This window comes from Littorina saxatilis, linkage group LG12 (genome assembly GCF_037325665.1).
Source record: "Littorina saxatilis isolate snail1 linkage group LG12, US_GU_Lsax_2.0, whole genome shotgun sequence".
NCBI classification, from domain to species: Eukaryota; Metazoa; Mollusca; class Gastropoda; order Littorinimorpha; family Littorinidae; genus Littorina; species Littorina saxatilis.
The window spans coordinates 11254499-11279498 of NC_090256.1; the positions used below are offsets into that span (position 1 = coordinate 11254499).

At 42.4% G+C, this 25000-nt stretch overlaps 1 protein-coding gene across 4 annotated transcripts in view; it reads right to left on the reverse strand.

Moving 5' to 3' along the window:
- Positions 1-25000, reverse strand: part of LOC138981247 (endothelin-converting enzyme homolog) — a 102840-nt gene that overhangs the window by 29666 nt on the left and 48174 nt on the right. For all 4 annotated transcript variants that reach the window (XM_070354084.1, XM_070354086.1, XM_070354085.1 and 1 more), the window contains 2 exons: positions 12303-12351; positions 3047-3242 (listed from right to left, as the gene is read on the reverse strand). In XM_070354084.1, the coding sequence (XP_070210185.1) occupies positions 3047-3242; positions 12303-12351 (245 nt within the window). The remainder of the gene's footprint in view (positions 1-3046; positions 3243-12302; positions 12352-25000) is intronic.

The following is a 25000-nucleotide window of genomic DNA, read 5'->3' on the forward strand; positions in this document are numbered from 1 at the left end:
ATTATGGAGCCTGTCACATGCAGGGTGACTACACTGATTGCTTCCTTTGATTGGTTCGGTTACCAACAAATCTCGATCACTTTCAACTACCAGAAACACGTTGGAACCTCTCTTGGTTGGTGCATTTCACAACAATCCCCATCAAATCCAAATGAACATTGGAACCTCTTCTATCTGGTTCACTGAGTTCACAAAGGTTCAATGAGCTCACAAATATCTCCATCAGTTTCAAATACCAGCAGAATGTTGAACTCTCTCTTGGATGATTTAGTTCACAACGATCGGTTCCAAATCCCATAATAACACTCGGTGACGAAGGTTACAAAACTATTAAAGGTATAAAGGCAAACACTTATTGGCGCATTGCTAACAAAATAAGAAATACTATTCATATGTGTTTAAATCTAGAAAGCTGTCAAATATGACGCTATTACATTATATAGTATTATGTTATTTACACCTGTCCCTAATTACCAATTATAATCTAACAGTTGAATGTAATCATTTGCATAATTTGCATTTTCGAAAAAGAAAAACACTCAAGCTCAGTTGGAACCCTGATTTTCAAAAGGAACCAATAACATAACATGATTTGATACACATTTCGCGGAAATAAACGAGAATGATTACAACTTGTTTTCCACAAACGTTATTTACGCGCGATACTGGCGCAGGCAAGAGACGATTTTGTACTGATGGTCTTGTGTATTGTCAAGAATCATTTTACTCTTTTCGGATACACACGTAAGTTTAATTCGCTTTGCTACAAACACCTTCCTACTTCACACAGTTAATGTTTCACACTAGGTTGGAGGAAACATATGTCGATGTCTGCTGTTGGCAAAACATATCGGTTATGTTTTCCTCCCTTACTTCCAATAAAATAACACAAATCTTTAAATGCACTAGCATCAGCAGATTGTCGACTGACACATTTCAGACGTGTCTGGTAGTAAATAGGTAGTTTGTTCAAATCCCAGGCTACTCTATAACACTGAGTAATCTTCATGAACACACTTATACATTGTAGGACTTTAACACATGTTCGAATGAAGTTTCAAAAAACAATCTTTCTACGCCTGAGAAATCTTTGATTTCTGTGTGTTAAAATCGACGTCGTCTTTTGGTTCTATTTACCCGTGCGGGACATGTTACATCGCGTTGCTATAGACTAAGACATAAATGTGAACTTGAACGCGCCTTTAAAGGAATGGAGAATCGTGTAGGTAGCAGCTAGCGTCTTTTACCGAATGGAGGAACGCCTAAACACGTCCCTGACAAATCGCCATCATTATTATCAGTGCAAAGAAGTGGATTCCAAGCAAGTGCAGAGGAGGCCTCATTAGAGAGACACCGCTGGGTCATAATTATGTGTAGTGACCATCTGACGCCGAGGAGTGATCAGTGTCCTCTGTCCAATGGAATGACTACACAAGAGAGTGGGGCTTGCTGTCCAGCAGTGAACATAATGTTGCCTTCAGGAACAGATGGCAGTGTGTGTTGGGCTGGAGCCAGTCGCCGTCAATACCTCCTGCTCTGTTGTCGTTGACGTTGTTGTTGCCGAGTATGTTTATGGGTTGTCGCTGTAGGTGGTAAGATGGGGTATGATTGCGGGTAAGACGGGGCATACTAGGTGGTAAGATACGGTATGATTGCTGGTAAGACGGGGCATATTACGTGGTAGGATAGGGTATAATTGTGTGTAAGACGGGGCATACTACATGGCAAGATAGGGTATGATTGCTGGTAAGACGGGGCATACTAGGTGGTAAAATAGGGTATGATTGCTGGTAAGACGGGGCATACTTGGTGGCAAGATAGGGTATGATTGTGTGTAAGACGGGGCATACTAGGTGGTAAGATAGGGTATGATTGCTGGTAAGACGGGGCATAGTACGTGGTAAGATAGGGTATGATTGCTGGTAAGACGGGACATACTGGGTGGTAAGATAGTGTATGATTGTGTGTAAGACGGGGCATACTAGGAGGTAAGATAGGGTATGATTGCTGGTAAGACGGGGCATATTACGTGGTAAAATAGGGTATGATTGTGTGTAAGACGTGGCATATTACATGGTAATATAGGGTATGATTGCTGGTAGGCATACTAGGTGGTAAGACAGGGTATGATTGCTGGTAAGACGGGGCATACTAGGTGGTAAGATAGGGTTTGGACTGCTGGTAAGACGGGGCATAATTGGTGGTAAGATAGGGTATAATTGCTGGTAAGACGGGGCATAATTGGTGGTAAAATGGAGTATGATTGTGTGTAAGACGGGGCATACTAGGTGGTATGATGGGGTATGATTGCTGGTAAGACGGGGCATGTTACGCGGTAAGATAGGGTATGATTGCTGGTAAGACGGTGCATACTAGGTGGTAAGATATGGTATGATTGCTGGTAAGACGGGGCATACTAGGTGGTAAGATAGGGTATGATTGCTGGTAAGACGGGGCATACTAGGTGGTAATATGGAGTATGAATGCGTGTAAGACGGGGTATACTAGATGGTAAGATAAGGTATGATTGCTGGTCAGACGGGGCATACTAGGTGGTAAGATAGGGTCTGATTGCGTGTAAGATGGGGTATACCATGTGGTAAGATGGGGTATGATTGTGTGTAAGACGGGGCATACTAGGTGGTAAGATAGGTTATGATTGCTGGTAAGACGGGGCATATTACGTGGTAAAATAGGGTATGGTTGCTGGTAAGATGGGGCATACTTGGTGGCAAGATAGGGTATGATTGCTGGTAAGACGGGGCATACTAGGTGGTAATATGGAGTATGAATGCGTGTAAGACGGGGTATACTAGGTGGTAAGATAAGGTATGACTCTGTGTGTGTGTGTGTGTGTGTGTGTGAGTATGTGGATGTGTGTGTATGTGTGTGTGTGTGGGTGTGCGTGTGAATGTGTGTGTGTGTGTGTGTGTGTGTGTGTGTGTGTGTGCGTGTATGCGTGTGTTTATATGTACATGTGTGTGTGTGTCTGTATACATAAGTGCCTGCCTGTCCTCTGCATGCATGTTACAAGCACAACACTCACGCGGTATGATTTCAGGTCGAGTGAGCCCCACAGCCAGGCCGACCACGACGACGATAAGAAGGACGATGAGCACGAGCAGAAGACGCTCCAACGCTGTGCGATCTTTACAGCAAGTGCCTTTAAAGTTCACCACGTCATCGTAGTCCTCGATGATGTCATCTTCGGAATCCGAGCGACCGAATGGGGCGTCCGACATCTGCAAATGTTTTAAAGGAGGTTGTGTTATCCAGTGAGAAAACTCTGAAGGAGGATTGGGGGAAGGTAGGAACGAAGTTATACGAGAAAGAAAGAAGCAAAGATAGAAATGAATGATTGAATGACAGAAAGAAAGTTCAAGAAAGACAGAAAGACAGAAAGAAAGAAAGAAAGAAAGAAAGAAAGACTGAAAGAAAGACAGACAGAAAGACAGAAAGAAAGAAAGAACAAAGGAAAGAAAGAAAGACAGACAGAAGGATGGAAAGGCAGAAAGATAGGAAGAAGAGAACAAGAAACAACGAAAAAGAAAAACAAGTCGCGTAAGGCGAAAATACAATATTTAGTCAAGTAGCTGTCGAACTCACAGAATGAAACTGAACGCAATGCCATTTTTCAGCAAGACCGTATACTCGTAGCATCGTCAGTCCACCGCTCATGGCAAAGGCAGTGAAATTGACAAGAAGAGCGGGGTAGTATTTGCGCTAAGAAGGATAGCACGCTTTTCTGTACCTCTCTTCGTTTTAACTTTCTGAGCGTGTTTTTAATCCAAACATATCATATCTATATGTTTTTGGAATCAGGAACCGACAAGGAATAAGATGAAAGTGTTTTTAAATTGATTTCGACAATTTAATTTTGATAATAATTTTTATATATTTAATTTTCAGAGCTTGTTTTTAATCCGAATATAACATATTTATATGTTTTTGGAATCAGCAAATGATGGAGAATAAGATAAACGTAAATTTGGATCGTTTTATAAAAGAATTTTTTTTTTAACAATTTTCAAATTTTTAATGACCAAAGTCATTAATTAATTTTTAAGCCACCAAGCTGAAATGCAATACCGAACCCCGGGCTTCGTCGAAGATTACTTGACCAAAATTTCAACCAATTTGGTTGAAAAATGAGGGCGTGACAGTGCCGCCTCAACTTTCACGAAAAGCCGGATATGACGTCATCAAAGACATTTATCAAAAAAATGAAAAAAACATAAGGGGATATCAATCCCAGGAACTCTCATGTCAAATTTCATAAAGATCGGTCCAGTAGTTTGGTCTGAATCGCTCTACACGCACGCACGCACACACACACACACACACACACACACACACATACACACACACATACACACACACATACACCACGACCCTCGTTTCGATTCCCCCTCGATGTTAAAATATTTAGTCAAAACTTGACTAAATATAAAAAACTTGACTAAATATAAAAAAAGGCCAACAATTAAGGAATGGAGAGAAGAACAGAGCAACGCACGTGCTAGTGTTTGTTCATACATGTGACGAATTCGCCAATAGTTTCTGTTTGGCCTAGAGTCAGGACTATCGCCTTGTGTTTCTTGCATTGCATTATGTGCAGATAAACTATAATCTATGTATGTGTGGATGTATGGACGAAAAAAAAAAAATATGTGCTTGAAATTATCTCAAAGAGGGCTAAGCAGATTTGTGAGTACATCTTATTAGCTTAGTTTAAGTGTCTGCATTGTCAATACCTTAATGACAATGATTTGACACTTAGCCCGGCCTTATCCAAGATAGCATAGTCTACTGCAATTTAGACTAAGCTTCAATTCAAACCACGTTTTGCTAAGTGCAAGGCAGGCAATTCCTCTGTCTACAGAACACCGTGTTCCCGCCCATCAATACACGTTAAAAGCATGTGGTTCTGCTCATCTCAAACTTGAAAAGGCTGCATTCGACGTACAATGTGAGAACAAATGTATAGGTAAAGAATGGGGTAAAGGAACGTGGCACGTTTGTCTCTGAGCCACCAAAGTGTGCTTACACTGCAGTTCTTTGGAAATGAGTTTCACTGCTGCACAAAGGAGTGCTTAGTCGTTAAAAGCTCGATAATGTATAACGTTTAATGACAAGTTGACAGGTTCAGAATTCGAATAGCTATAACAACGATTTGGCATTTATGCTAGCTTTGTGTCTTGTGATTCACAATTTGTTTTATATATATTATATATAAACTTGGCCAAAAAATTATAGCAACAAATTTCAAACCCAAATTAAAGCATTAATCCCCGTGTCATTTTATTAACACTTTATGTATCGATTGCCGGATTGGACACTGGATTTCTCTTCTTTGAGCCATGTGACGTCAGAGGCCGACAAAACTTCATATTTAGGCGGCCAGCCGAGACTACAAAATAGTGCATGTTTGTTGTGTGCGTTCAATCATAATACCAGAATCGATCGATACATAAATGTTATTTGTATATATTTGACGAAAATATGACATTTTACACAGATCTCGACAGTCATTGTTCACCTCGACCGCTAGCAGGGTCTCGGAGGAACACTGACTGTCTCGATCTGTGTAAAATGTCATATTTTCGTCAAAAATACAAATAACGTATAATATGCCAGAGAAGGCCGTTCACTTAACCTTCAGGATCACCATTTGGATTAAATATTTCTTTTACAGGGATCACGTGACCGCCGCTCAAGTAAGGGTACTCTCAAAATCGACCAGACAAAAACGGAAGAGCCGAATGAAAAATCGACAAAAAAATCACAATAGGCAAAGCGTTGCAACTTTTACATTAGAGAAGAAAGTCAATGATCTACCCTGAACAGATAGTTTTGTTTTGCTACCTTGCGTATTTCGCGTGCTATGCTATTCCTACTGATGCAGGTGTCGATCGCAAGAGCGGTCAAAAACGGGACTTTTTGCGTCATTTTTTAGGGGTATCACGACAAAAAGTCTGCACTTTAGCAATGACTTAGTGGATTGCTTTGAAACTTTCAGAATATTTTACCAACATACTAGAGATACTTCGAACGAAATTATGGATTGTTACAGGTGTTTGTTAAAGTGTTATGCAATTTTTCAAAAGAAGTTTTTAATCTCGTCATAGGATTGTTCCCTTGGGTCCAAAAAATGTAAGACTGTGCATGTCTTTAGAAAAATGATTGATACACACACTGCTAAAGTTTTATGTGCGTGTAAGCACTGACGCAGATTTGCTGGACCAGTAAACACGCTACATATTTAAGCGATGATTCTGGTGCCACAGCGATGCCCAGCCAAGCGTGACCGTAGCATGTTTTAAGAGGCACGCAGCGATAACAGCTGTAAGCGCGAAACAGCGTGAACGTTCCATTTTTTCCTCATGAGTTTGCATGACTAGCAAATTAACGCCATCAGCTACACGCAAATGAAACTTAGACAGAATCTGTATCAATCATTTATCTGTAGATATGCAAAGTCATGAATTTTTTGGACACAAGTGAACAATCCTATGACAAGTTTAACAACATTTTCCGAAACATTGCGTCACATCTAGATAAATAACCGTAACGATCCAAACTTTCGCACGAAGTATTTCTAGTATGTTGGTAAAATATTCTGAAAGTTTCAAGGCAATCCACCAAGTCATTGCGAAAATGTTGCGCTTTTTGACATGATACCCATAACAATTGACGTAAAACGTTCCGTTTTTGACCGCTCTTGGGGATCGACACCTGCATCAGTAGGAATAGCATAGCACGCGAAATACGCAAGGCAGCAAAACAAAATAATCTGTTCAGGGTAGATAATTGGTTTGACTTTCTTCTCGTATGTGAAAGTTGCAAAATTTTGCCTAATGTGATTTTTTTGTCGGTTTTTCATTCGGCTCTTCCGTTTTTGTCTGGTCGATTTTGAGGGTACACTTACTTGAGCGGCGGTCACGTGATCCCTTTACAAGAAATATTTAATCCAGAAGGTGATCCTGAAGGTTAAGTGAACGGCCTTCTTTGGCATATACAGTTTTAATTAAATGACACAGGAATTAATGCTTTAATTTGGGTTTGAAATTTGTTGCAATATTTGTTTGGCCAATTTTATATAAAAGCAACCCAAAATTCACAGTATGTATTAATATAACAATAGAATGATATCCTCGAAACTTTACACACTGTGTTCCTCTGGTCAGTATTTTTAGTTCTTGTACGAAATAATGCACGCCTCCACACTGAGTAGGTCAGTGGTTGAAAGTCCATTTTTCTTCAACACCACAGAGCCAACACTTTGATTAATGGTGGCTTGAAACCCACAGGAACATAAAAACACTTCAAGCGTTCAGCAGTGAAAATTAATTGCGCACACACCATTAAGCAAACATTAAAGGGAAAAAAACACTCAGTAAAACTGTAGACAGAAATGAAAAGGTCAAAAGAGCTCTTGAAGATCACACAAGCAAACCTGCATACATTTCAATACTCGATCCGGCACTCGATGCAAAACGCTCTCGCCATGCTTCATTGAACAAAGTGGTTTTATGCATTTGAACAAAGTAGCGCCGTTTTGAAGCAGTAATCTGAAGAAAAGGCCTCTACAAAAAGACAAAAGCTATAGTGCTTGCCTCTCAAAACCCGCCGTGGCATCGGACATGATGTGAAAAAGGTCACATGCTTGGTCAGCTCTGACAGGCCGAAGAATAAAACGCAACTCAAACGTAACTTCAAGAGCGTTCGCAGCAGAAGGAGAACGAATCACTGCAATCTTCGATCTGCTTTGCGACAGGCATTGTTGCATCGTTCTTTAAAGGGGATCGTTGCCACAGGAAGGCTGTGTGATATTTACTGTCGTGCGTGCTACATTTGGCCCCGGTGTGTCCTCTATTTGATAAAATCAGTTGTTTACAATGTTTGCATGTCGGCATAGATACCGTAGTGTATTTCGAAGCAGACTAAATATTCATCTGCGAGGGGAAATTAATACTATTTTCATGTTCTGACACTGAAAAGACGACATACTTTAGTGTTGTCTTCGGTCATGTACGCCTACTTTTTTGATCTAACACACTGATTGTTCTGTCTTGTTTTAACGTGTGGCTTGAATTGGCTGCCCTGCTATCTTCCTCTTCGTGAAAGCATTTATTTTACAAGATTTATATGAATATGATGTTCGCAACGCAAATCGACTCAGAACAAAACAAACATTCAAATATAGTCAGTGCATTTTGTGTGTGTGGTTGTTTGAGCTTTAACTGTGCAACAATTGCAGACACTTTCTTACCAACAGACAGACAAATACACATCGAGACAAACGCACAGACAGCCAGCCAGCCAGCCAGCCAACCAGACATGATCTGAAGGAGGCAAATGAAGGCATACAGGTGGAGAAGAGCAGGGCAGTGTTAGATGCGCGGCTGAATTTATTACAACATTGGCAAAATCACCACAGCACTTCCAACATCTTATCCGTCCAATTTAATCTACATCCTTGTTGACTGTCTGAGACCCGGGTTCTAAAAAAACAATGAACCAATAGTTGTCTTAATGAGTCAGTGTTCATAACTATACCTGCCACACTTTGAGGTCAACTCTCCTTTTCTGTCACGCACTGTTTCTATCGTCTTACAGTGTGGCAATTGTGAGTGAGGGGTGTGTACGCCGGACAAACGCTCTGTCAACAAGGGCTTCTAATCGATTCTGGCTGACCTCCCCTCCGTCCAGCTCCAATCACACACACACACACACACACACACACACACACACACACACACACACACACACACACACACATAAAAGCACACACACACACACACACACACATAAAAGCAAACACACACACACACACACACACACACACACATAAAAGCAAACACATACACACACACACACACACACATAAAAGCACACACACACACACACACATAAAAGCACACACACACACACACACACACATAAAAGCACACACACACACACACACACATAAAAGCAAACACATACACACACACATACACACACACACACACACACACACACACACACACACATAAAAGCACACACACACACACACGTACACACATTTCCTCCCCCCCTCTTTGTCCTTTCTCCGTCCATCCTCTCCGTTTAAACTTTACTTCACATGCTGCAGGCTTTTGCTACCGGCGGCCGCCTCTTCTCCTTCCCTTTATCCATGCAAGCTCGAATGATCCAAACTATGTTCAGACGACATCTATACAAGGTGTTAATGAAGCCTGTCTTGTTTTATTTACGTGGACTGATGTATCGTTTTCAAACTGTTTAAAACTCTTAGCCTACACCCTCACCCCAGTTTCGCTACTATATATCTATAGTACTATAGAAGGGATACTTATTTCTCTCTCTTTCTCTGCTAAGAGATTTTAACAAATCTCGGAAGAAAGTCTCTGCTGACTTTCAATTGTTTCTTTCACAATTTCTGATGTTTTATATATATATATATATATATATATATATATACGACTTGTGTCTGTCTGTCTGTCTGTCTGTCTGTGTGTGTGTGTGTGTGTGTGTGTGCGCGATGCACGGCCAAAGTTCTCGATGGATCTGCTTCAAATTTGGTGGGCATATTCAGGTACACCCGGGACAGGACACAACCTGGTCGATATTTCAACACGTGCTCTCAGCGCGCAGCGCTGAACCGATTTTGGTTCTACCTCAGCTACCCGGGCCCCCATACCGACACACCAAAGCCAAAGTTCTCGGTGGATCTTTTTCAAATTTGGACACCGTATTCAGCTACACCCCGGACACAATATCATCGATGAGATATTTCAACACGTGCTCTCAGCGCGCAGCGCTGAACCGATTTTGGTTTTTCTGTTCATTTTACCATTCCCAGTAACTCTTCCTTATCTTCTCCATGTTTTCAGCGTTTACCTCCCTTCCTTCGTATGGTGCACTATAGTATGAGGGGGCATCTTCGGATATTCCCGGCGTTCTGTTACTATTTTTAGAAGGTCACCGCAGTGTCCAGAACGTAAATTGGACCCGTAAATTATCCTCACTGTAAAAGTGCAAAGGTCGAATCAATTTATAGCCACGCGAAAAATACACTGTCATCTATCTCTCTATATATACGGCTTCTCTGTGTTTGTGTGTGTGTGTGTGTGTGTGTGTGTGTGTGTGTGTGTGTGTGTGTGTGTGTGTGTGTGTGTGTGTGTGTGTGTGTGTGTGTGTGTGTGTGTGTGTGGAGGCAACACCTGTGGATTGTAGAGTTCTGTTTGTGATGTGGTCTGGCGGCTTTTGTCTGTCTTGGGAAAGTTTGTGTGCGTGCCTGTGTGTGTTCTTAATCTAAGACAAATGTCGCCAATGTTTTTACAGAGTGACGTTAAATAAACGATTTTATTATTAATTTGTATTTGTATCATCATGTATTTGTATGTACTGGCCTTCCTTTGAGAAGTCATAACAGTTCAAAAGGGCTCAGAGATAAGCTCTAAATTGCTCAATCCTGTTTGAGTGGAGTTCGCCTCCAAAGGTGATTATCACGGTTACATTCGTCGACAAGGATGGGACTCGATATGGTCAGGAATGGCATTATGGCCACTGAATCATTTTCGTGCTGTTCCCATTCCACGAATCTGGGAGGGACCTAAGCTTGGCGGGTCCATTGTTCGGACCCGGCGAAGCCGGCGTACGGCTCTAAGTACTTCTTCCCGGCGAAGCCGGCTACCCGGCGAAGCGGGTATTCATCTAGTATATATATATATATTGCTTCTTGTATTGCCAAAGAAATATCCCAACACGGCTCATTTCAACTCAACTCTCCCTATTTGCAAGGCACTTTTCGTTTGACTTTTCGACGACAGACAACGAGACAAAACGAATAATTTATGTTCAACAGGTGCAAGGTCGACACTATGACGACTTGTCACTCCGGGTCATGAAAGCAAACGAATATGCGCGGCACCCTGCACCGTCATTCAGATTTGAAATACGTATTTATTTTGATTTTGTTAAATGTCTTCATGGCGGGCACGGTGGCTCAGTGGATAGGACGAATCCCGGTCGCGCTGGTGGGTTAAGGGAGGTGACTTGTCCGATCTCCCAGGTCAACGCATGTGCAGGTCTGCCAGTGCATTCATTATCCCCTCCGTGTGTACACGCAAGCACAAGACCAAGTGCGCACAAAAAAGATCAAACCCATTGACATGCAGTTGATTGGAAGTTAGCAATTGCCTAATAACAAACATGAAATAGGGGACGCTCAAGAAACATTAACATCTGATGTCAGTTTTGTAAAAACACTAAGGCCAAAACATTTTTGTCTGTTTGCGGTAACATAGGCAAACAAAATAGGGTCGGTAGGTCGGGATTTTTTTTAAAATTGTTTGGGCCTAAACGCACACACAACTGAAGAAACCGATGTTGTAAAGACATGAGGTAGTCAACCATGTCTCTTCGGTTGCCCCGTTATGACAATAAAACAGAAAACTAGAGGCGAAGCCTTCAAGGCTCCCGTAAGAAATCGACAAACAGTAACAAATACTCATTCACTCCGTCACACATACACACACACAGTAAGCATAGGTGACACGGTGCAAGAGTGGGAGACACTAGATCTAGATCTGTCTGTCTAGCCTACTTACGGGGACACGACTGCCAGATGGCCAGATCGACACTGCGCTTTCGACAGCGCTTCCTCGCGCACACACTGGAAACACGCTGTGCAGATCAACCTGTAGGAAATCTCCTTTGGTATCTTCTTTATCTATTTTTCTGGGGCTACGAAACCGAACAATGTGAAATCGTCTTCCCCGAATCGGCGAACTGCAACTGGGTGAGAACAGTATCTATACCACAATCCTTCGCGCGATCTGACTTAACCTTGACCCCTGACCTGGTCTACATACCACACACGACACAAACCAGTCACCTGTTTTCACCCCCACAAAACCCCCCACCACCCGTTTTCTTTGGATACACATTTTAACTACATACGTGCCGACGAAATTTTGATCATTGCTTCAATACTTTGAAGCTGTTGCTTGGATAATAACCAGGTAAAATTAGTATTTCGGTGTTCAGTCAAATGTTTAAGTTTATAATTATCACACATATACACACGCACAGACAGACAAAAGTTAGCATCGCATAGGCTACACTTACATGAGCCAACTAGAGTCGAAGGCTGGTTAGGCTACTGTCGCGATATAACCTTGAACGGTTGAAAACGACGTTAAACACCAAATAAAGAAAGATGGTTAGGCTACTTCGTCTCAAACGAGTGTTTGTAGAAGCATTATTATAAAATCATTAAACTATGACTATCTTACCTTTATGGCGTTGGAGTTCAACAGCTCATTTTCTTCGGTACAGGCGGTTCTGCAACACAAGAAGAAATACCATATAATAAATACGAATGAATGAATCTATTGGTGTAGCAAAACAAAAAAACAGACTTCGCAACAAAGAGCTCAAGAGGATAACAAAGCCCAATTTAGACACGCAAACATTCAGCTTCATGGAGAAGAAAACCCTCATCAAGACAGTGTGTAGGCCCCAGAAACGGAAGGACGATTATCATCTCCTCACGCGACATGAACAAGTCGTGCTGATGCGACTCTGCACTGGGCAAAACCGCCTAAATGCACACATGTCCCAAAAAATGAAGCTGGTCCCCTTCCCTACGTGCAGCTGTGGACTAGAGGACCAGACCACTGAACACATCCTCCAGCGTTGCACCATCCTTGAGAGTCTGAGAAAAAAACGTGTGGCCAACTGCAGTCTCCATCCCTCCACTGCAAGCTGTACGGAGGAGAGGAAGACCTGGAGAAGACGGCATCATTCGTCGCGCTGTCCGGGCTGACAATATAACTAGTGTGATCGACAAGAAGAAGAAGAAGAAGAAGAAGAAGAAGAAGAAGAAGAAGAAGAAGAAGAAGAAGAAGAAGAAGAAGAAGAAGAAGAAGAAGAAGAAGAAGAAGAAGAAGAAGAAGAACAAGAACAAGAAGAAGAACAAGAAGAAGAAGAAGAAGAAGAAGAAGAAGAAGAAGAACAAGAAGAAGAAGAAGACACGGTGCAGAAGCAGAAGGAGAAGGAGGAGGAGGAGGAGGAGAAGAAGAACAAGAAGAACAAGAAGAAGAAGAACAAGAAGAAGAACAACAAGAACAACAAGAAGAACAAGAAGAACAACAAGAACAAGAAGAATAAGAACAAGAACAAGAACAAGAAGAAGAAGAAGAAGAAGAAGAAGAAGAAGAAGAAGAAGAAGAAGAAGAAGAAGAAGAAGAAGAAGAAGAAGAAGAAGAAGAAGAAGAAGCAGAAGACACGGTGCAGAAGCAGAAGGAGAAGGAGGAGGAGGAGGAGGAGAAGAAGAAGAAGAAGGAGAAGGAGTAGGAGGAGGAGAAGAAGAAGAAGGAGGAAGAGGAAGAGGAAGAGGAAGAGGACGAGGAGGAGGAGAAGGAGGAGGAGGAGGAGGAGGAGGAGGAGAAGGAGAAGAAGAAGGAGAAGGAGAAGGAGAAGGAGAAGAAGAAGAAGAAGAAGAAGGAGAAGGAGAAGGAGGAGGAGAAGGAGGAGGAGGAGAAGGAGAAGGAGAAGGAGAAGAAGAAGAAGACACACAACCACAAGTTCCGTCCATCATTCTTCCTCATCCATCCACTCCAAGCAACCCCAAAACTGTGTATGTACAGTCATACCTGCCCTGGCGACTACCTCTTTATCACGACCATCTGCCCATTACGACCACCCCAAAGAAACCCCGACGAGGTTCTTATCCCTATAATTCACCTTTTCATAACGACCACCTGTCTACAACGACCATTGTGTATCGGTCCCTTGAGTGGTCGTTATAGACAGATTAGACCGTATTATAAAACCGGTGTAACACGAAATTTTTACTCCACAAAAAATTTACTCCGGAGTAAAAATTTCGTACGAAATTGTTACTCCGAGTAAATTTTTCGTACGAGAAAAGAACTCCCCAAGGCACGAACAAATTACTCCCTCCACGAAATTTTTACTCCCCATTTTTTTACTTCCAGTAAAAATCTCGTACGCTAAAATGGGATGCGGGCGAAGGGATAATGCCAATAATGTGATCTCGCGCAAACGAATGTCGCGCTACCCTCCCTCCACCCCTTCCACCACCAAGACTAACCGGGGACAAGGGAGTATACATTTCGTACACCTGGCATGGGAAGGTAAATTGCCCGTGTTAAGGTGAAGTAATTTATTGGTTTTTTATTCGTCAGGGGAGTAACATTTGTGTACGAAATGTTTACTCGGAACTCACCTGTCGTGGGGAGTAATTTGTTCGTGTAATGGGGGAGTGCTTTTTTCGTAAAGGGAGTAACATTTTCGTACGAAATTTTTACTCTGGAGTAAAAAATCTCGTGGGAGTAATTTTCTCGTGTTACACCGGCACAGAAACTGCCACCATGAGCATTGAAATAAGAATGTTCCGAAGGGAAGGGATACACGGTGTGAATTACAGAACAAGTAACAACAAGCATGCGGGCACCCATCAATCAAAATACTTCAAAAAGATAATTAAACTAATATTCCAGTTCCGCAATATAATGATCGCATGTTTAAAAATAGCAATTAAACTAACACACGTTAAGCTTGGACACTCTGCGCTCACAAAAAGCTAACGAGACCAACGATTTACGTAATGTTCTTTTCCCCAGTAATTTATTTTCTCCGCGACTAAACGAAATCGGATGTTCAAAGTGAGACATAATTGTCATAGCCCTTGTTATAAGGAGACAAATAATATAACAAATTAATGTCAATGTAAGTACGCGGACAAAAAACGCGAAGGAAAAAAAGAAAGGGTTCAAAGTTAAAGCAGAATTAAAAAAATATAGAAAAAGAGCGGTGGAAAAGGCAGAAAAAAAAGAGAATGAGAACAAAAATATCCTCAGAAAGAAAAACAAGTCGCGTAAGGCGAAAATACAATATTTAGTCAAGTAGCTGCCATTTTTCAGCAAGAGCGTATACTCGTAGCATCGTCAGTCCACCGCTCACGGCAAAGGCAGTGAAATTGACAAGAAGAGCGGGGTAGTAGTTGCGCTAAGAAGGATAGCACGCTTTTCTGTACCTCTCTTTGTTTTAACTTTCTGAGCGTGTTTTTAATCCAAACATATCACATCTATATGTTTTTGGAATCAGGAACCGACAAGGAATAAGATGAAAGTGTTTTTAAATTGATTTGGACAATTTAATTTTGATAATAATTTTTATATATTTAATTTTCAGAGCTTGTTTTTAATCCGAATATAACATATTTATATGTTTTTGGAATCAGCAAATGATGGAGAATAAGATAAACGTAAATTTGGATCGTTTTATAAATTTTTATTTTTTTTTACAATTTTCAGATTTTTAATGAAAGTCATTAATTAATTTTTAAGCCACCAAGCTGAAATGCAATACCGAACCCCGGGCTTCGTCGAAGATTACTTGACCAAAATTTCAACCAATTTGGTTGAAAAATGAGGGCGTGACAGTGCCGCCTCAACTTTCACGAAAAGCCGGATATGACGTCATCAAAGACATTTATCAAAAAAATGAAAAAAACGTATGGGGATATCAATCCCAGGAACTCTCATGTCAAATTTCATAAAGATCGGTCCAGTAGTTTGGTCTGAATCGCTCTACACGCACACACACACACACACATACACACACACATACACACACACATACACCACGACCCTCGTTTCGATTCCCCCTCGATGTTAAAATATTTAGTCAAAACTTGACTAAATATAAAAACCACACCCGCCAAACACAAAAGAAAGCTTTTACAGCATGAAGCACGTGCAGTTTGCCGCAGATCAGCACACACAACGGTGTTTGCATTTCGTCGACAAGAAACGATTGCATTGCATATAGATTTTCACAGTTGACGAAAGAAAAAAAAATCTCCGTAAATGTCACACGGAAATTTATAATCTTCACGTCCGCCTCATTATTGCAGGAAATGGACTGGAAATGGATTGGGGAAGAAGGCAAAATGGATTAGAATTGCTAGCGCAAATATTGTCGTAAACGAGAAGCCATTATGTGTTCGATGGAGGGAAAATGCCAGACCCTACAAAAATGCACAAGGAAGGATGCAATTAATCAATGTGTCTGCGGCATTTATTTGTCCATAGTTCATTGTTATTTATCGTTTGCAAAATAATGAATGCTTGACTAATTTGTGTCCTGCCTTGTAGTTTGCATATTTCTCTCGCTAGGCACGAACCTCTTAGTAAAGACAAGCACACACATTTGGGCAAAGCATGAAGAAAGGCAAAGAACATCATATTTTGCAAAATTATGGGAGACACGGGTACATTTTGTAATATATATTATATATTTCATGGATAAATAACTGAACTGTACGTGTAGACAAACAAACAGTTGATTGACGAATGAACAAGCAAACGAACAAAAGAACAACTGCTTCACAGTTTGACATTCCTGACACCCCCCCCCCCCTCCCCCACTCTTGAAATTAAGACACCCCAACGCTATCAGACAAACTAACGTCAGGGAGAGCTGCTGGTGAATGGCTGAGCTATCTTCGCAAATTACACACACACACACACGCACACGGCCACACACACACGCGCGTGTACGTACACACACACACACACACACACACACATTCACACGCGCGCGCACGCACACGGCCACACACACACACGCGTGTACGTACACACACACACACACGCACACACGCACACACGCACACACACACACACACACCCACACACACACAAATACAGACCGAGAGAGAGAGAGAGAGAGAGAGAGAGAGAGAGAGAGAGAGACAGACAGACAGACAGACAGACAGACAGACAGACAGACAGACAGAGACAGAGACAGAGACAGAGAGTTTAGCAGACCACATTTGCAACACGTGATGCTGATAACGGAGTTTGCCTGCAATAATTCCAGGAAAATAGGGGATTCTGTCGCCACAAAATTAATTTACAAGGCAGCAGCAAACAGAGCCCGTTGTTTCAGCACAACATAGTGTCTTAAGATTATCGAATTTCGTCGTTGCTCAGTTTCGTAAGGGGCTCCGCTCACATATGTAACTTCAGCAGGACCGACGACGCACTGCAGATTATCCCAGCCCGCTACACGTTGCATGAAAGGAAAACAGGCCAAGTACTCGTCATAATCCCTATCGCGGCATAAATAATATGCAGTGCTACGTCTGTGCCGCTGAAACTGCGCAGGTATATTCTACCCATAAGAAGACACAAACAAGAGGTTGGATGGGTTTGGCTATTCTGGGATCGAAGACGTTGAAAAACCAAGTAAGTAACAAACGTGTGTAAACGTTCAAGGTATACACAAAATAGTAAGTGGGAGCTAGCGAAACAATCCTCCTGTCTTTGAGACAAACATTTCATTGAATCAAACATGACCTTAACCATCACGCAGCCGATTTTTTTATGTGGCAATGTATAATATGTGTGTGATAGTTTAACAACCTGATTGTCAAAACAAATACAATCTACCGTTGTGGAGTCATAACCTAAAGAGGCCACAGCACTCCTACAAAGGAAAGCAATCGTTCTTAGTATCGATAGACAGAATAATACTTGTAGTATCAGTAGTAGGATGGTGATAATGATTCGCTTCCTAATTCAACGCTTCTCCTGGCCGTGGGTGTCAGGAGAGGGAATATCAATCAATCAATCAATGAGGCTTATATCGCGCATATTCCGTGGGTACAGTTCTACTCTAGGCGCTCTGCAGTGATGCCGTGTGAGATGAAATTTTATACGGCCAGTAATTGCAGCCATTTCGGCGCATATTTACCTTTCACGGCCTATGCGCAGCTCTCATTCACCATGGTCTATATTGAGAACGATATCATCCTTTTGTTAATCTCAGTTCTTCGACAGATATAGATAATTTACAAGAGGGAAAAAAGTAACGTCATGGTATTGATTTCCAATCATGACCCAATAACAAGGTCTTCTGCAACTCAAAAGGCCTGTATATTGTTTTCATTTCGCTTGCTCTTGCACAGCTAAAACGAACATCAATGCCTTGATGAAGGCAAGCGGAAATTTGGAAGTAAGAACGCAGGAACGGTTTTAAGCTTGACCTTTACCGACCGCTTCCAGACCGACTGCGCTGCAATGGCGTTCAGGCGATTAAAAGCAAGAATCGGCCTCGCAACTTGGCATCGGCCTTTGTTGCTCTAGAGATTTACGAGTCTCTAAGCGCCGTAGGCCCATAATCATTTCCTGCAAAAAAACCTTTTCAGGTCACTGTTTGATGTTTGGCGTCCGCATAACAATACGTCATCCCAAAAGGGTCCGGTAGTGGCGTGGGCAATGAGTTATCCAAATAGTTGGAATGGATAATGGATTATATAGGCTGAGAGAATAGAGCGTTCAGCACTGCGAATCACCTCATTACAGGGAATAGCATGATTATTATGTGCATTGCGTTTGAGTTGGGAAGGTGGGCGAATGTGTGTATTGCAGTAGCCTGAATGCTGCTTCAGTTACAGCATTTGTTACATTTAGTCAAGTTTTGACTACATGTTTTAACATAGACGGGGAATCGAGTCGAGAGTCGTGGTGTGTGTGTGTGTGTGTGTGTGTGTGTGTGAATGGACCGATCTTCATAAAACTTGAAATGAGAGTTCCTTGGTATGATATCCCCAGACGTTTTTCTCTCATGTTTTCGATAAATGTCTTTGATGACGTCATATCTGGCTTTTAGTATTAGTTGAGGCGGCACTGTCACGCCCTCATTTTTCAATCTACATAATCTAATTTTAGTCAAACAGTCTTTGACTCGGTCCTGACTTTGGGATTGCATTTCAGCTCGGAAGCTTAAACATTATTTAATAAGTTTGCTAATTAAAGTTGTCATTAAAATCGAATGTTCACTTACAGATTAAAATAGCATTGCATTGTATTCCTCATTTTCTTCTGAATTCAAAAAATATATAGACATGTTATATTTACTTTAAAAACGCGCTCAGAATTAAAGAAAATAAAAAACGCTGGCGCTGGACCCGAGTACTCTTCAGACTGGCTCGCTCCCCCAGTATAAAGTTTTTGTCTTGTGCACGTGGATTTAAAAAAATTTTAAAAAAATTTATTTTACACAATTAAAAAAATTATTAGAGTAAAATAAAACATTAAAACGTTCATAATTAACAATAGTAAACAAGAATTAAAAAAAAAAAATAGACCGCCCATGCCGGGAATCGAACCCGGATCCCTTGGATTAAAAAAACAAAAAAATTATTTTACACAATTACAAAAATTATTACAGTAAAATAAAACATTAAAACGTTCATAATAAACAATAGTGAACAAGAATTTATTATATAAAAAAAAATAGACAGCCCATGCCGGGAATCGAACCCGGATCACTTTAGCAATAATCGGAAACGTTTTCCACCAAGCCACCAACTCTATCATTCGTCAGTGAACTCAAATGCCTATACTCCTCGCGCACAGTGGTACACGCACGCAAAGCACGCACGCACGCGGCAAAGCCTGGTGTCGCTGTCGCTGGCTGGTTGGCGGATTAGCCAAACGGCTGTTCTATCCCACCGCGAATCGCGCCCGCCGTTAAGAGTCGTTTTTGTGGAATATTTCGCATTTAGGTCCCAGGTAATATTATGAAGTTTTAATACGATCAATCGGACCTATTATCAAGTTAGTGTATCAACTTTTGAACGAACTGCGCCCAGTAGTTTCCCAGCAATAAGCTGTTAAGTCGAGACAGACACACACACACACAATTAAAGTCTGCAGGACCCTAGTACTGCGTACTCGGGGATTAAAGTATGCAGGACCCTAGTACTGCGTACTCGGGGATAGGTTGAGTATAAAAAGTTTGCATGCTTCGCGGAGACGAGCGTGACCCGTCTCGGTCTTCGGGTATGGTTAGCCGAGACTATTTGAATGTAGTTTCGCCGATGACTGGTTCTTGATGCTGATATCTTTCGTTTGAAACCTACAGAGTGATTACATGTTTTTGTATCGCTTCACGCGACTTGTTTTTCTTTGCTTGTTTGCTGGTTTTGTTGATTGAATTTGTTATTGGTTCTCTGAAAGCATCACCCTGTAATAATAAAGGGATCTTGTTGTTGAACTTAACTACGTGTACCTCTGAATAGCAGGGGCATGCAATGTACGGATATTGTTAGCTGTTATCAAAGATAACACAGGATATGCATTGACGTCGTGTGCATTTAATTTGCTTGAGGTATGATGTACTCTCTCTCTCTCTCTCTCTCTCTCTCTCTCTCTCTCTCTCTCTCTCTCTCTCTCTCTCTCTCTCTCTCTCTCTCTCTCTCTCTCTCTCTCTCTCTCTCTCTCTCTCTCTCTCTCTCTCTCTCTCTCTCTCTCTCTATTTTGTTGTTCCTCGCATTTTGATGCGCTTCCATCACAACTTATTTCCTAAGATGAAACCCACACCAATACGTTACAGAGTTATCTATAAATATCCACATACAGCTCAGAATGCATGGCGCTCACCGGTGTCACAATATTGTTTTAGATGCACTGATTGCGCTGCATGGTGGAAGAGAGCAAGAGAGATGACGCACAACGCATGCATACAGGGCGGGGGTTCATAATTGTCTCCCACAGACTTGTGCACACAGATTGCACTCTCATCTAAAGTCCTCTACCATATGCTGCACCAATTTTCTGCCTACTTTTTTTTTTTGTCTCTCCGAGATTTACGGCATGTCTATTAGTTGCTAGGAGACGTCCGTCCCTTGCTTCGTGCGATTACGGCAGCTGAGTAGGTTGAATAATTGAATCCCCGAAGCCTCGTACCTTGTTGAAAAAGCCCGAGTCGCGAAAACTCGTTTGTTCCAATCATTCTGTTTTTATCACCCTCGCAACCTGTGAGAGAGCAGATGGAACAGTTTGCAGAGCGGACTCTTCCAAGCGCAGAATGAATTTACTGCACCGCTTTACGGTCGTCGAGAATGCAGTGAGGGCCCGCGTACGAATATGGAAAATACTCAAAACATTCTAACCTGGAGCTACGGAGCATACACAGATGGAGGTGATGATTTAATGTTCAAATTGCTTCGTGCTGGGACGTGCGTGCTTCCGTAACTCAAGCATCGCTTATCACGTGTCAGTAAACTGATTTGGTCCAATCGGATGATGGCCACAACGCCAGATGATTAAAAGCATACACGTTTCCAAGATGGATGTAAATATCGGACTGTGGAAATAGGTTCGTGTCTGCAACTGATTGTTAGAGTGGGCCAGGCACACAACTGGAGTCTTATTTCAATTTGTAGAACACACACACACAGACACAGATAGACACAGAGACACAGACACACACACACGCTCACAAACACACACGCCGCACAAATACACACACATACACACACACACACACACACACACACACACACACGCACACACACACACACACTAACACAATCCCTGAAGGGATGGTCGATGAACAGAACTCATTTGCGCTAATGCTAATTCTTTTGTCAAAACGCCCTTAATCATAAGTCAAACAAAAGCGACTTATAGAAATGTAAATCAAATGAACTGAATCACTTAAGCGTCAAGGGGAACAAAATGATTAGCACATAACTACAAGAAAAAGGGAAAACGGGGACGCACACAGACATGCATACATCACAGACACCATAACAAGGAGAGACACAACCACATTTGCATGTCGGAAACCCGATAAAGCTCGACGCATGCGCACTCGATGCGAGTAGGATAAGGGCAACACATGGAGAGTTTGTCGCAATGTCAGTCTACTATTGGAGAGTGTCGCAAAATCTGCATGCCGCGTCGAAAATTAAAAATGATGCAACAAAAAGAGGCCAAGACTTCACATTACAGGAACACGTCGGGTGTCGCACTAGTGAAATCGCGCCACTGGCTGTCGCACTAGTGAATGTCGCGCCACAGGCCCAACACCACCACTCCCTTACTTAGATCTATGCAAGCTCCAAAAGGAGTTTGATCACCTCGGAATTGATTCGTGCAGTGCGACGGCCGCACAAGACAGACTGAGAGTCCTGTGATCACAAGCTTACACCGGATATAAGGGCCACTTAGCTTCCTTTCTTGTGGCATTAGTCGCCAATTAGCTCCCTTTGCTGCCCGAATTCGGCGCACAGCATCTTATTGTTTGCTCGGATGACATGATGTGTTTGCCCATCTGCTGTCACCTGATATTTGCCGGCTAGGGTGATGGAAAAAAGATCGTCTGGTCCATAGGGTTTGAGTGGCTTCATCAATGAGAGGCGGCCGAAGACGTATAGGTGAAAAAATATTATATGTATATATACACACACATGGATGGTCTTTGAATGCACAGCACAGTGACCCCACCCCCCCACCCCCTTAAGATCCCCAATTGACTCCTCCCTTTACATGTGGTTTTTTTGTCTTCAGATTTTCTGTTAATAACCTCTGTAAAAGTAGCTCGATTGTAAGACTCTCTCGTTTTCAAAATCTAATTCGCACAGATTATGTCAGGGCTTGGGACGGGCGCAGTGGCGTGGTGGTAAGACGTCGGCCAACTAATCGGGAGGTCGTGAGTTCGAATCCCGGTCGCTGCCGCCTGGTGGGTTAAGTGTGAAGATTTTTCCGATCTCCCAGGTCAACTTATGTGCAGACCTGCTAGTGACTTAACCCCCTTCGTGTGTACACGCAAGCACAAGACCTCGTGCGTACGGAAAAGATCCTGTAATCCATGTCGGAGTTCGGTGGGTTATGGAAACACGAAAATACCCAGCATGCCTACTCAACGAAAGCGGAGTGAAGCTGACTATGCTCTCAGAGTATAGTTTGGGGAACCCAAATGGGCAAACGAGCTCACACGTAACCAGAACATTCTGGAACGCTGAAGAAGAAGAAGTTAGGGCTTAAAACTGAGATGGGTTCCACTGCACGACCCCCAATCCCCTTCCATCACAGTCAAAACACTTTCGAAAGACATCATACCATAAGCCCAAAATGAGCAATCGTGCACAATCCCCCCCCCCCCCCCAAAACAAAAAAAAACAAAAAAAACCCATCCCAAACACGAAGAACATCCACAGAAAATCAAACTGTCAGCCAGTAGCATCTTGACTCAATGCAACATAATTAGAAGGTTTCCTCCCATCAGAGTACAGGGGCCCATTCAAACCTTTCAATCAGACTCAAGATTCCAGACCCACAGCGGGGGAGGGCAGATTTCAACAGCCGATAAGACGACAAGGCCCGTCGATCCATCAGATTTTTTCGTTTTTTGTTTAAGGGATTTAGGGGAGTGGTGGTGGTGGTAGGAGTGATGGTGGTTCGTGTGTGTGAGTGTGTGTGTGTGTGTGTGTGCCATCGTACAAGTATATCACTCTCTCTCTTCCCCTCCCTCTCCCCCTCGCTCTGTCTGTCTGTCTGTCTGTCTGTCTGTCTGTCTGTCTCTCTCTCTCTCTCACACACACCCACAACCACACCCACACATACACACACACACACACACACACACACTTCTCCCCCTCTCTCACACAACCTCCCCCCCCCTCTTTTATTTTTGTACAAAGCTAATCGACTCCAAAATCTGACCCCTCTCGGAGCTGCGCAGCACGGAGAAGTGACAGGAACGAGCAGTTTCAATATGCACTGGGGTGATTTGGGGTGGCATGGGAGAAAAAAAGAGAGGTAATTGAAGTGCACTCCGGGCCTGCAATGGGTGTCGCCGTTGTGCAGCACGTGCTGGCTATCGCACCACTGTGTCAACAACAGAATGCCGTGTGATTTGTTTTTGGTGTTCTTGTGATTTTACCAGCCGCGGGAACTTTTTTGGTGTTCTTTTTTGTGAGTTTGTCAACTACAATCTTGCCTGATGAATCTTGCAATGGCTTTTCTTGTCTTAGTTTGCCAACAAAATTGAATATTAAAACCGTGGCTGTTCCTTTGCTACCTTGTCAACAACGATATATGTTATTGCCCGGTTAGCCTGCACTATCATGTTTGTTTGTAAACAATAGACTTGTCCGATAAATCCTGCATCGGGTGTGCCTTTTGTTAGTTTGTCAACACGGCTGCCAAAAAAATCGTGGACGTGTGTAAACAGGGTTTTCCGTAAATTATATACATCGTAACTTGGTCCTTTGTCAGTTTCTCAACAGTTAAACCGACAACGTGATAGTTAGGCTGTTTGGCTACCCAAAAGGTTGTCTACTCAAATTTAACTTGTCTATTCCAAAATCGTTCAGGATCTAGGGCACGATCGAAAGCATGCGGCTGGTCTTTCGTAATTGTGTGAACACAAGGTCTCGTACGTGAGACTGTCGGTTGTTCCTCTGTTTGTGTGGCTGTGATAAGGTCATTTTTCTTGTATGGTCAAATGTTTTTCAGCACAAGTAACCCCTTCAATCTTGCTTATTCATGTGCGTCACTCTGTCGACTGTCTGTCAAAAAGTGTGTATTATTCGGAAATATTCCTATTTAGTCCCGTGTGAGGTTCGTTTTTCACTGAATGAGTATCACGGTGTTCACTCTTTTTTCAGTGTGTGACGTTATTTACCAGGGGCTAATTCTGCAAATAATTACTATGTCAGTTTGTCAATGCACGTTGTCGGGTAAGTCTGGGTTGTACAGTTACCAGTCCCACAAACAAACTTAAACAATTCTTGATTGATCCATGATCGATTTGTCAACACAAGCTAACTATGCAGTAAATCCATGCTATCATTCCATAGGTCTGGCGTGGAAATGATGGAATATGTGTGGCTGTTCCTGTCTCATTCCATAGGTCTGGCGTGGAAATGATGGAATATGTGTGGCTGTTCCTGTCTCATTCCATAGGTCTGGCGTGGAAATGATGGAATATGTGTGGCTGTTCCTGTCTCATTCCATAGGTCTGGCGTGGAAATGATGGAAAATGTGTGGCTGTTCCTGTCTCATTCCATAGGTCTGGCATGGAAATGATGGAATATGTGGGGCTGTTCCTGTCTCATTCCATAGGTCTGGCGTGGAAATAATGGAATATGCGTGGCTGTTCC